This window comes from Betta splendens, chromosome 14, assembly GCF_900634795.4.
Source record: "Betta splendens chromosome 14, fBetSpl5.4, whole genome shotgun sequence".
Classification (NCBI taxonomy): Eukaryota; Metazoa; Chordata; class Actinopteri; order Anabantiformes; family Osphronemidae; genus Betta; species Betta splendens.
The window spans coordinates 4,151,725-4,163,390 of NC_040894.2; the positions used below are offsets into that span (position 1 = coordinate 4,151,725).

The 11,666-nt window shown below is 43.9% G+C and overlaps 3 protein-coding genes across 4 annotated transcripts; 2 read left to right on the forward strand and 1 right to left on the reverse strand.

Annotated features, from left to right (window-relative positions):
* Positions 1 to 1,445: 1,445 nt before the first annotated feature.
* On the forward strand, positions 1,446 to 3,147 carry LOC114869374 (beta-crystallin A1-like). Its single transcript, XM_029173575.2, has 6 exons — positions 1,446 to 1,507; positions 1,701 to 1,762; positions 1,879 to 1,997; positions 2,080 to 2,221; positions 2,299 to 2,441; positions 2,530 to 3,147. Exons 2-6 carry the CDS (start codon positions 1,724 to 1,726, stop codon positions 2,675 to 2,677), a joined length of 591 nt encoding a protein of 196 aa, XP_029029408.1. The 5' UTR covers positions 1,446 to 1,507; positions 1,701 to 1,723; the 3' UTR covers positions 2,678 to 3,147.
* Positions 3,148 to 3,753: 606 nt separating this feature from the next.
* LOC114869859 (Golgi SNAP receptor complex member 1-like) lies at positions 3,754 to 9,014 on the forward strand. Of its 2 annotated transcripts, XM_029174384.2 has the most exons (9): positions 3,754 to 3,864; positions 4,636 to 4,759; positions 5,241 to 5,316; positions 5,631 to 5,738; positions 5,918 to 6,009; positions 7,054 to 7,128; positions 8,009 to 8,038; positions 8,238 to 8,320; positions 8,546 to 9,014. In XM_029174384.2, the coding sequence occupies exons 1-9, from the start codon at positions 3,822 to 3,824 to the stop codon at positions 8,668 to 8,670; spliced, it is 756 nt and encodes a 251-aa protein (XP_029030217.1). In that variant the 5' UTR covers positions 3,754 to 3,821; the 3' UTR covers positions 8,671 to 9,014. The 2 variants fall into 2 exon arrangements, with proteins under 2 accessions (XP_029030217.1, XP_055370686.1); XM_055514711.1 differs by lacking the exon at positions 4,636 to 4,759 and having other exon boundaries at positions 3,833 to 3,864.
* On the reverse strand, positions 9,005 to 11,415 carry LOC114869860 (trafficking regulator of GLUT4 1-like). The gene is made up of 3 exons (XM_029174385.3): positions 10,208 to 11,415; positions 9,971 to 10,097; positions 9,005 to 9,890 (listed from the first exon to the last, which is right to left on the reverse strand). The coding sequence occupies exons 1-3, from the start codon at positions 10,607 to 10,609 to the stop codon at positions 9,880 to 9,882; spliced, it is 540 nt and encodes a 179-aa protein (XP_029030218.1). The 5' UTR covers positions 10,610 to 11,415; the 3' UTR covers positions 9,005 to 9,879.
* Positions 11,416 to 11,666: the final 251 nt, after the last annotated feature.

The window sequence follows — 11,666 nt, forward strand, 5'->3', positions numbered from 1 at the left end:
GTGGCTGTAATACATAGAGACACATAGGCTCCTCTGTGTGTAGGTGTGTGTGACATCTGCATGTATGGCCACGGTGGGCTCTTCACATCAGCCTGCTGAGCTGGCTCGTCCCTTTGTCACATCTGAGCTGCTGCTGCTATCATCAGCAGAAACACACACACACACACACACACACACACATGGACATATGCCTGTTCTCACTCACTATCTAACTGAATAGACGCCCGCAAAATATTTTTATCCAGGTTTTATTAGTGATAAGTTGACAGGTTTCGCTCTCCTAGTGATGTACAGTCCCCACAATCTGAGCGTTGCATGAGTGTAGGCAGATAAACACACACACACACACACACACACACACACACACACACACACACACACACACACACACACACACACACACACACACGCAGACAGAGAGTCTGGACAAAGTGCTGACCTCAGTAAGCCATTCCTAAATGTTTATTGTCCAATGCAGTGGAGGGGATGGTTATGGACCCACCAGCAGCTCTCTCCTGCTCACATTAATGACAGACTATAGCGCCATAAAGTGCCAATTTAATCTCCAAGTAGCTGAATAAATGCTTTAAATGGCTTCAACGTGGCTTTAACAGGAAGACAAAACCAGTTGAAGGAGGCTGGGATCAGGTTTTAGTCTCATGAGGGTTGTATCTGAAGTAGGTTGACATCGGCTTCCTCTTTCATGTTACGGCATTTTATCTGCTTCTTTTCCGCCGCCACCTGAAAGTGAAGCTGCCGCTCGCGGCGCAAAGGTTGATGCCAAAGTCCTGCCAGCCCTGCCAACGAGGCCTTTCACTCGGCGCCCTTGCCCCCCGACTAACCTTCATTGTTGACTAACTCACATGCACGCGTCTTCCAAAAATAGCAAAAGGTACTTTTCATTCATTGCTCGCGTTTAAGCCACGAATAAAACAGGTCCGATTCAAAACGGGGAGTGAATAAGTGTGAGTCTGTGACGATTCGAACCCACAGGAGCCTGGTTCCGTCATCTGCCATTTCAAATCCATTGATAATCCCATTGAGTTCTCTTGATCGGACACTTAGTATTCAGGTTTCAGGGAATTTGATTATTGTGGAAAGCGTTTTGAAATCAGACAACACAGAGTGGGGACACTGGACAATTAAAGCAAAGAACTGAGACGTATAAATAGAACTCATCCTGAAGCCTAAGAGCTTGTTTAACACCAAGTATAACGTTGAAATACTGATGCTACTATACTGCAGCCACAGTTTTGTTTCCCAACATATAGATGCAGTGCAGGAAGCAGTGTGTAACCACTTGGCTTTTTTGTGTTTGCATGAATCCCTGTGTGTTAACCCCTCTGTGGCCCACACAACGAAACAATGGACTCCAAAGCAAAGTGCTGACATGGGCCCAGGCCTGGCCGCCCCTCAGTCTCCGACACCCGCGGGTGTATATATACGCTCACACACGCCGCCTCCACAGACCGATCAGTGGAAACCGCCGACACATAGCTCAGTTTGGGTAGGTTCAAAACAGTTACAGTAGACAACTTGGTTCCACAATTTATAGTGAGTAGATGCAGCACCGCTTATACCTTCAGTTCTTTGTTTAAGAATGGAAGTTAAGTGAGATGAGAACAAGAAATAAAAAGCTTAGTCAAGTTTCTTCTGCTTTCATTCAACCTCACACTCACAGTTTCTGTATTTCCACACAGGTCCTCCTGGAAAACAAGATAACATGGCTCTGACTAACCCTATGCCCATGGGCCCATGGAAGGTAAGTGAAGCTGTCTGTGATTAACACTACATTACCCATGAGCCCCGGGTGCAGCAGGCCTCAGAATACGCAGAGATGTGGCTAAAACTGTCCGTTTGTTACGGTGCACTTGGCAGATCACTGTGTACGATCAGGAGTACTTCCAGGGCAGGCGCATGGAGTTCACCGCCAGCTGCCAGAACATCATGGAGTGTGGGATGGAGAACATCCGCTCCCTGAAGATTGAATGTGGCGCGTACGTCTTCCTCGCATTTAGCCGCTTGTGGAATTAAATACAGATTAAAGAGCGCGTGCGCTTCCTTGCTTTGTGTTTGCAGCTGGGTGGGCTACGAGCACTCCAGCTTCTGCGGCCAGCAGTTCGTCCTGGAGAAGGGAGACTACCCTCGCTTTGAGGCCTACAGCGGCAGCAACTCCTATCGCATCGAGAGGATGATCTCCTTCAGGCCCATCTGCTGTGCTGTAGGTCCAACTCACAACAGGGTCACGGCTCCTCCTTCACAATAAGCAGAGTTTGATGGTGCCCCTTCTCTGCGCAGAACCACAAGGACTCTCGTATGACCATCTACGAGAACGAGAACATGATGGGTCGCCAGTTCGAGCTGTGTGACGACTACCCCTCCCTGCAGGCCATGGGCTGGATGAACAACGAGGTTGGATCCATGCACATCCAGAGTGGAGCGTGAGTCATGGAAACACTGCCTATGTAAACTATGTCCACGTGTTCGTTCACGTTAGGTTTAACGAGCTTAATCCGGTCATCCCTTTAGCTTTGTGTGCTACCAGTACCCTGGCTACCGTGGACACCAGTACATCATGGAGTGCGACTGTCGTGGAGGAGAGTACAAGTGTTACCGTGAGTTTGGCTCCCACGCCCAGACTCCTCAGATTCAGTCCATGAGGAGGATCCAGCACTGAGATGGGACTCTTCACCTCCCACCTCGTTACCTCTTCCTCCTTCCATCCCTCCTTCTCTTCCTCCTCTCCCCCGGCCTCCATCTCCACGGTTGGGTTGGGCTTCAGGTGCTAACTGGCGTCAGTTGTTCACAACACTTTTTGTTTTTTAAAGAAATACCACAAAAGAAAGGAAAAATGTAAGAAAGACCGAAAACAGGAACGACAAAATGGGGAGAAAAAGCTGAGTCAATGTGAAAGAACAGTGTCATCGGTCCAAGGACGGCTGCAGAGCAGTGAAAACACCTCAGAGTTGCTGGCTCTTTTCCATCTCCACCAGCGATGGCATCTTCATCGTCATTGTCTTATACATCAACAACAACCAGTCTTGCTGTGACTGTGATATCCATGACTGCCTGTTTTAAAGACAATGAATAAAGGCAACGAGCAAAGAAACAGAGATAACAGCACTGACATGTACTGTATCACACTCACACCTGGTTCCTGTCTTTGTCTCTCAAGCACCAAGTATCTCACATAATACTATTCATCATGTACAACAAAAGCTAGTACAGTACATAATTAAATATCCTGACGACTATTTCATTATTCAAACTTAAAATATAAATTCACAGGCTTTAATTTTAAAATGCTGTTTAAACATTTTCAACAATACCAACTATGTAAGCTGGAATTTGGGGAAATGTGTATGAAATGGGGCAGAATATGTTACTATTTATTTAGCTTGGACTAAGTGATCTAAACTTTAACAAAAAATAGGCAAATAGAATTATAAATATAAAACACACAACAAGAAAGACAGCTATCAAACAATGTTTGATCATTTGAACCACCTTAAAGCACGTTAGTTTTAAATAAAAAGGAACGAAAAGGCTTAAAATAATCACACTAAACCTAAAACATGGTAAACCAGGATACAGTGTTGAACAGTCTGAATTGACCCTAAACACTCAGCCATTTTATTAGTATTTCCCAGGTTTCACATATAAAATTAATTCCCTCAGTGAAGCTTATCTTACGTTTTGAGACCACAGGTTCGCGCGCTGTATGTACGTGGTAAATTAATGTGCCGCCGGAAACCGTTAGAGGCCGCTGTGGTTCAAAGGAGATTTACGACAGCTCTTTTCGCTTGACGGCTGATGATGACATGTCAACAGAAAACATGGCTGCCAGCAGCAACTATTGGGAAGGTAAATTAACTTACAGCGTCTAATGTTAAAAATAGCCTTTGTGTACATGACTTATGGTTTTGTAGCGATTCACTTCGACTTTTTTTGACATGTCCTCGTTAGGAGTTACGTAAATAACTGGTACCGAGGGAACGGGTTAGCTCGTTGGCGTCAGACGGTTTGAAGTTTTAGACGGATTCGAAGAGAGTGGGCCTGAGCACAGACTGGTACAATACAACCTGCCAAGACTTAGTAGACTCACACTGAAGACGGAACACACAGCTTTAAGTCTACTTCTGTTTCTGTGTGGTGCTTTAGGTCTTAGTAGTGTTTCTTTATCACTTCAGCGGCCACTTATTGTGCATATGAACACGTATATGTGCTTAGATAAAAGAGTCATATTTCGTATTTTAAAAAAGGTTAAACAGTGAAGTTGAAAATCTTTACTAACTCTTAATTCGTTCAGAGTTAAATGACTAAATGAAGTCCTGGACCTCGTTATTGCACCCACACTGCGTATGGCTTGTTTGCATGGGCGCATCCCCTGGTCTCGTCACCAGATCCTGTCCTGGAGAATCCCGCACCTGGATCAGAGCATCTTTAAGTTCCTGAACAGTCTGTGGTGAAAGGACCTCATATGACAAGAAGCAGAAGCAGTCATGACCATTTTAGGTCCCATCTTGCTTTGGCCTCTCCACTGCACCAAAGGGGATGAAACTGAACTCAGTCAGTTGTGGTTGCTAATTAAACTGCTTTCTGTTTTGTTTGTGTGTCTCTCGTTTTCTGCCTCAGATTTGCGCAAACAGGCCAGGCAGCTAGAGAATGAGCTGGATCTCAAGTTGGTCTCCTTCAGTAAGCTCTGCACCAGCTACAGCAGTAGTAGCAGCAACCGAGACCAACGAACAAGAGACACCAGGCTAGTGACACATCTAATATTGCAGTAGTAATATGGAAATAAATGGCTGTTTAAAAATAATGCCAAACTGATCTCAACTACTAAACTACAACCAAGAAAATATGTTGAAAATATTAATTTGCCCTAATTAAACAACTGCTGATCTTGTAGTACAAATTGACTTATACTTTCATCAGCAAAACCAAACTATATAGCCAGTCCGACTGTAGAAGGCAGAGCCATAATGTAAATACATCCACCTATTCATTTCGTTTACCTTCATTTAATCATGTGCAAATTTACACTGCTACATAATAAGTGCACACATAAAAGTGGTTTGTTAAGAGTCAAAAACATTAGCATACAGCTGCTATTCAGTCCTGTGCTGTGGTTTTCATTCATGCTGAATGTAGGTAAAGATGTGCCAGACATTGTCTGACATTTAACATTTATAGCACAGATAAATTAAAAAACAGTCTTTTTGCTTCTATTTTTATATTAGGTCTGATTCTGTTGGCTCATCACATGACAATATGCTTGTGGCTATGACTACAGAACTGGAGCAGCTCTTGGCTAAAGTAAGTCAAATCGCATTTATGCTGGAAATCAACAATAATTCTTCTAGTAATCACTCAAACCCATGTGGAGGATGTGATGGGATACCACAAAACTTTGAGAATTGGATTTGTAATCCATGTTTTCAGAAGATTCTAGAAGTAGAATTGTAGTGTATGCTTCTTCTTAATTTCCTAATTGTGGGACAAATAAAGGTCTATCTTTTCTCTGTCTTCTAACACCTTGTCTGTTTACCGTGTATTTGGTATAATTTGCTATAAGGATCCTTCATTTCTGTTTCTTGTGATTTTTTTATATCAATGTGACTTTTTTGCAGCTTACAGCTGTCAATGACAAAATGGCAGAGTGTATAAACACACCAGGAGCGTCGTCACATAATGCAGCAATGATGCACACTCTACAGAGACACAGAGACATTTTACAGGTAAAAACATTTGCTTCACTATAACTTCATACTTTTTATGCCAGAACTTGTTTCTGTTTCTTTGTCTTTCTAATTTTTCATCTTTTGAGATATCAACAATTGATCCTTCATTTTGGCAAATTCCTATTCTGTCATTTTCTTGTATTGTTGACTGTAGTGCATTACGTTTATTACTGTAGGACTACACTCATGAATTTCACAAAACCAAAACCAACTTCTTCAGCCTACGAGAGCGAGAGGACCTCCTGGGCTCAGTTCATAGAGACATTGAGTAAGCACCCTCTCCATCTTTCAAGTGGACCTCTGCTTTTATCTGTAACCACTAGGCGGCAGAAATGTTCAGTTTGTTGCTGACGTCCCCACCCTTTAGAAATCTCTTTCCACTCTATCTTGTTTCATCCTCCAGTATGAGGCACCTCCTCTTATTAGCTGACCCACCACCACCACCACTACCCTCCCAATCCTTTCTCCCTCTCTCTCAGTGAATCTCTGTCTTTCTCTGGGGATTTCTTTCCTAAGTGCCTTCTACAGTAAATCAAACCACAAGGCTTTCATTCGCCGAGGGAGAGTGGTTACATCTGGCCTGCCTGGTCCAGAGAAATGCTCTGTTAGGAGAGCGCAGGGCAAGACGAGACTGAGACATTTTTCTGAGCTTGAGCTGACTGATTCCAAAAATATGAAAGTTATTGCTCCGGAACAGTGAATAAAATGGAGGGACCATGAAGGAAGTGGGACAAGAGAGGAGATAATGTTTTTTTTTTTCCACATAAAACAAAGCTGGTGCTGGATCCACAAAGATAAGCCCAAGTTGCTCTTGGTAAAAGAATTTAAAGTAAATTCTTAGGATTATGATTTTTTAGCACGTTTTTAAGGTCTAGACTCTTGTTAAATGCTCTGAAAAGAGCTCCTATGGGGGAGAAAAAACAAAATATCTGTAGATGAAGCACTAGAAGGCTGATAGTCCCGGTCACTCACATTGGAGACTTCAATCATCCAATGCAGTTACGCTGCAATGGCAGAAATTAGAAACTGATCACAGCTTGAAACAGTTCAGCAGTGATGACCTTCCATTAGCAGAGTGCTCGCACAAGCGGTGAAAGGGTATTAAATTCAGTATCCGTTACATGAATTGTATTAATAACCAAAATAATACATCCTTTTCATTGTTCATACTATAATACGTGTTGTATATTACTGTAATGTTTACACTTTATGTGAATATTAACCCTGGCTGGGAAGAGCTTTTCTGACTGACATCATGGTCAACAGTACTAACAGTAACCGAAAACAAATATGCTGGTTTTTTTTGTTTCAGGTCCTACAAGAGCGGCTCAGGCGTGAATAACAGAAGGACTGAGCTCTTCCTGAAGGAGCATGAACATCTCAGAAAGTAAGTTCTTTATGATTACGTGTGACTGACTGTGTGTGGTGCTGTAAATTAACAATGTCAGCAGTAAGGACATCTTAAGCTGCAGTTCACTGCAGATGTAACTAACTACAGTTGAGGAAGTTGGGGAATGGTTACACATAAAGGACTTTGGTAAGAGGATAAAAATGTGTAAATGTAAAAAGCAGACGATGCCTCGCCTGTTTTGTATCTGCTAGCTGATAAAGGATGAGGAGAAACAGTGGCGGACGGCAGTAGACGGATAGTGGGAGAGGTGGACGGATAGATGGAGGAAGCATAAAGCACAGTATTGATTTTTGGTCTCCAGTGGAGTCTGCCAGGATGCACACCGCTGCCCTTATGTTCTCTGCTCAGCCGGCGACTGAACAGCTCATTTTTCTGTCACTTATGTTAGCAGGTAATTGCAGCTGATACAAAACTAAAGCAAATGTTTAGGTGCAGTGTTTTTCCATTAACACGTGAAACAAATGGCACCGGGTGTCATCATTATATTGTGCATCAACTTCATTTGTTCATATTTAGATGATGGAGATGAATTGGCTTCTGCTCTAACAGTGTTAAATTTGACTAATTTGAGACAAACTTTCCTTTAAATCCTCTATAAACCAGCACTCTGTTCCATTGAAGCATTCACAGGAAGTGCTGCTTTCAGGGTAATAGACCCAAAGAGCTTTGTGGTTTCGTGGTTCAGGCTTTCCCCGTGTGATGTTGGATTATTTCTTGACTTCATGCAATGTTTGAACTGTTATAGAAACAGATGAGATTTATTATCAAGGCACCTTTTTAAATGAGCCAGTTCAGAGTTCTTAGCTTAAATCTACAGATATTTGATGTATTTTACGTAACTGTTTTCTTTTCACAGCTCAGATCGTCTCATTGACAACGCAATCAGGTACCTGAAACACACACATACACACACACACACACACACTCTGTTACGTTTATAATTTTGTTCAGTGTCGTACGAAGAATTGTAACTGTTTTAGTGACTTTTGTGGACACAGACAGATTAAGGTGATTAAACCACAGTCAATGTGCTGCACTTTGTCTTCCTTTCCAACCTGAATGCCTTCTGCTTTCTTTTCCTCCAGTATCGCCATGGCTACCAAAGAGAACATCACCTTTCAGCGCGGGATGTTGAAGTCCATTCAAACCAGGGTCACCACTTTGGCCAGTATCCTCTAAATTGAACTGAGTTTTGTGTGTGAATTAGTTTATCTTTGGTCTGTGGAGCACTAACCCCAGCAGGGATAACGCAGACGTTCTAACTATGACCGTCTTACCGTTCGGCTCCATGTGTTGTTTTTTATAGTTGCTGATGTCATTTTGTTTCAGTCACCGCAAAGAATCCAACTTGAATCTTAATTATTTTCCTTCACCGTGCTGCCCTGCCTCTCAGACCGTTTCCCCACCATCAACAGTCTCATCCAGAAAATCAATTTGCGTAAGAGGCGGGACTCTTTAGTTCTTGGAGCCGTGATCGGCATCTGCACCATCCTCCTCTTGCTCTACACGTTCCACTGATTCACCGCTCCGACCACTGACAACAAGAATCATTGAAATACACCGGCTGTTTGTCACTTTTTATGTTATCATCAAATGCAAACGTTAAGAGATTATTTTATTATGGAAAGAAAACTATAATGCACTAAAAGTCTAATAATGAGAGTGAGGTGGCGTGAGCTCTGTCTGGGGAGGTTAATGCTTTACTGCTTGGTGAGGATGATGCCGTCTGAGGATTTATACTGTATATTGCACCTGTGATTTTAGCTCTTGGAGTCATATTATACTGGGACTGTGTACTGATAACGTTTTATACAGAACTGACAGTGCTTCGTAAAATAAAGATGAGCTCATGTTGCAGTTCATCATGCTCATTCAGGTTTATTTCAGACATGCAGAGCTATGGCACATGGAACCAGTCATATATAAATGTATAAACATCCACATCAGAGTGCCAGGAACAGTGCATACAGGGAGAGGGACCCCATTCATATTTTGCATTATACTGTAAACATACCAAGGTATAGAGATCAAGACGAGTCTGCTCAGTCCAGCAAAGCGACATATCACACTACGACTGCATTAGCGCTGCTGTGATGAACACAAACAAGTTTAAAACTCAGTGTAAACAGTGTATGAAATCAGCTTACATACATACATTTTGCCACAGCCACACAAATCCAGTGCTGAGCAGAAAAAGGAGTCAGTTTGAGAGAAACATGGGCAGTGTCAGACAGTGTTACACACTAGAGGTGCACTGAGGCTTTTGTTTAACAGTAAGACGTTGCCGTGTGTGTGTTCACCCCATATACAAATCTCGTCACCTGTGTTTTCTTTTTGGTGCTTTATCGTCGCCTTATTTCATTTTTTTAGTAGGCAGAATTCTGCCATCCAATCGTCTGTTTGTCAGACAGGCGTGTGTCAGTGCACCACTAGTTGGACTAGTTTAGTCACTGAATGTGTCGTCTGACCAGACACAGACGCACACGCATGCAGCCATCGTCTTCCTTCCTTTACTCCTGAGTTTGTGGGGTTACTGATCATTAGTGTTGCTAGAAAATAAAAAAACAACCTCCTTTTCATCCGCTTCCCTTCATCCGAGCTGCCGCTTCATCTTGGCGTCAACTCAGAATTGTGCTTTTTTTCATCTTCAAAGTAGCATCTCTCCGCTCCGTTGTGCAAATTTGAGATCAGATGAAGTTAAAGAGATTCATCTCTGGCCCCGGTTCATTACTGAGCCTCTGAGAGAAAAAAGAGAGGAAAAGCATTGGCTACAGAGCTTAACAATGATCTTTATCAGTGAGGTTGGGATGCTTTCTACCTATTGTCAACACTATGAAGACGATGACAGCCACACCCAGTAGTATTGCCATAAAGCTGAACAGCACGGAGAGACGCCTGTACTTTCTTGATCCTTCTATGTCTCCTGTCTGCAGCACAGACCTCGACTAACGGGAGAAAGGGTTTAACAGTACATACAATAAATACACCTGTAGTTATTCATTGGCCAAACATCTGAAGCACGGGCAGGAATAATATGAGCACCCAGAAAACTCACCACATGTGCGTACCACAAGGCGCAAATGTTGAAGGGCGGCGCGGGGCAGAAACAGGACACCACCGCGATCCAGAGGTACGCGGGGGGCAGCGATCCGGGCGGCACCGGGGACGGCAGCGGGCCCAGGCTGAGCCGGGACGACGAGTTGGGCGGGGTGGCGAGATGCCCGACGGAGCCCGACTTGAGCGGGGACCTGTGTCCGTTCTGGTCCGCGTCCAGGGAGCGCACGCTGCCCCTGATGTTGAGGGAGAACGAGTCCGACGGCTTGACGTTGCTCTGCCCGCTGGGCTCGACGGCGCCGCTGTTCAGGAGCTTCTCCGTGTCCTGGAACTCGGCGAGGTTGGAAACTTCCCTCTCGCGAAGGGCGCTCTTCTCAAAGGAAGCGTCGGTGTTGATCGCCATCGCTGGGAAATAAAAAGCCTCCGAGTTTTATTACGTGTGTTGCCCGTGGAGAGAGTCTTCCCTTTAGATGTTCTCCACAGGGGGTCATCAGAATAAATATTGTAATTTCAAAGAGCCCAATCCCTTCAAGGCAACCTATTTAATTAAGCAGTCTAACTCCATCCAGATTCCTTATTGATGAGCGAGTTGTTATTGATGCCCGAGTCCCTCTCGCGTTTAGTCGTCGGTGAGCGTCCGGACGCACGCGTTGCCCCCTTTTACCCCCTCCCTCCCTCCCTCTCCGTTGTGTAGTGAGGTATTACGGCATCCTTACATCTCCACGGCACGCGTCCAGTATTGGAGGCCCGCTTACACCGGAGGAGGCGCGTGTGACAGTGCAGAAACAAGTAAACTGCTGCGAGCGAACGGCGCGTAAAAGCGCTCCGCTTTACGCGCGGAGGCCGCGGCTGCGCGCACGTCTCCACGCAGGGTGTGCGAATCTTAACGCGTGTGGAGACGCAAAGAACGGGAATAAGGTGGGATCTGTGGAGCACAGGCCTTTTCTAACCACTGGACTGTTTACCACAGCGGTATATCTGACATGTTTCAGACCCTGGCCTGTACTTTACTGACACATCATCAGACCGAAATGACTAGATTTTATTTTATACTTGCACTTCGTAAAGCGTTTCCGTTGTAAATTAAACACTATGTTGTTTATAATATTTACTTGTTATAGCTGCTCATTTTCATCGTGTCCTGTTCAGATTGATCAAGTCTTTATTGCCATCTAGCGGCGATGTCTAGTTACTGCAACAAACCCTGGAGCTGTGCGTTAAGATTTCTACTGATATTATTACATTGCTGTGATGTGTATTATGCAGTAGAGCTTATTGAGATAATTTTTCTGTTTTTTGCCAGGATGATCTGTCACACGTCAGATTAGACACGTTATGCATTGTTTTAAGGTAAAAGCCTTATTCCATAACAGGATTCAGGTGTTTTCTATGAGATTAACAGGAGTGTCCGTATGTTAATGTGGCTTGTTTTATCCAGCAGATCTCACAGGTTACTTTAG

What these genes read in the sequence shown, in the direction of transcription:
- LOC114869859 (XM_029174384.2), top strand. Translation starts at nt 3,822, where the DNA reads ATGTCAACAGAAAACATGGCTGCCAGCAGCAACTATTGGGAAG. An exon ending in GACACAGAGACATTTTACAG is followed by an intron (nt 5,739 to 5,917) that starts GTAAAAACATTT and finishes TTATTACTGTAG; the next exon opens with GACTACACTCATGAATTTCA. An exon ending in CTCATTGACAACGCAATCAG is followed by an intron (nt 8,039 to 8,237) that starts GTACCTGAAACA and finishes CTTTTCCTCCAG; the next exon opens with TATCGCCATGGCTACCAAAG.
- LOC114869374 (XM_029173575.2), top strand. Translation starts at nt 1,724, where the DNA reads ATGGCTCTGACTAACCCTATGCCCATGGGCCCATGGAAG. An exon ending in CTGAAGATTGAATGTGGCGC is followed by an intron (nt 1,998 to 2,079) that starts GTACGTCTTCCT and finishes TTGTGTTTGCAG; the next exon opens with CTGGGTGGGCTACGAGCACT. An exon ending in ATGCACATCCAGAGTGGAGC is followed by an intron (nt 2,442 to 2,529) that starts GTGAGTCATGGA and finishes TCATCCCTTTAG; the next exon opens with CTTTGTGTGCTACCAGTACC.
- LOC114869860 (XM_029174385.3), bottom strand. Translation starts at nt 10,609, where the DNA reads ATGGCGATCAACACCGACGCTTCCTTTGAGAAGAGCGCCCTTCGCGAG. An exon ending in CCTTGTGGTACGCACATGTG is followed by an intron (nt 10,098 to 10,207) that starts GTGAGTTTTCTG and finishes TTCTCCCGTTAG; the next exon opens with TCGAGGTCTGTGCTGCAGAC.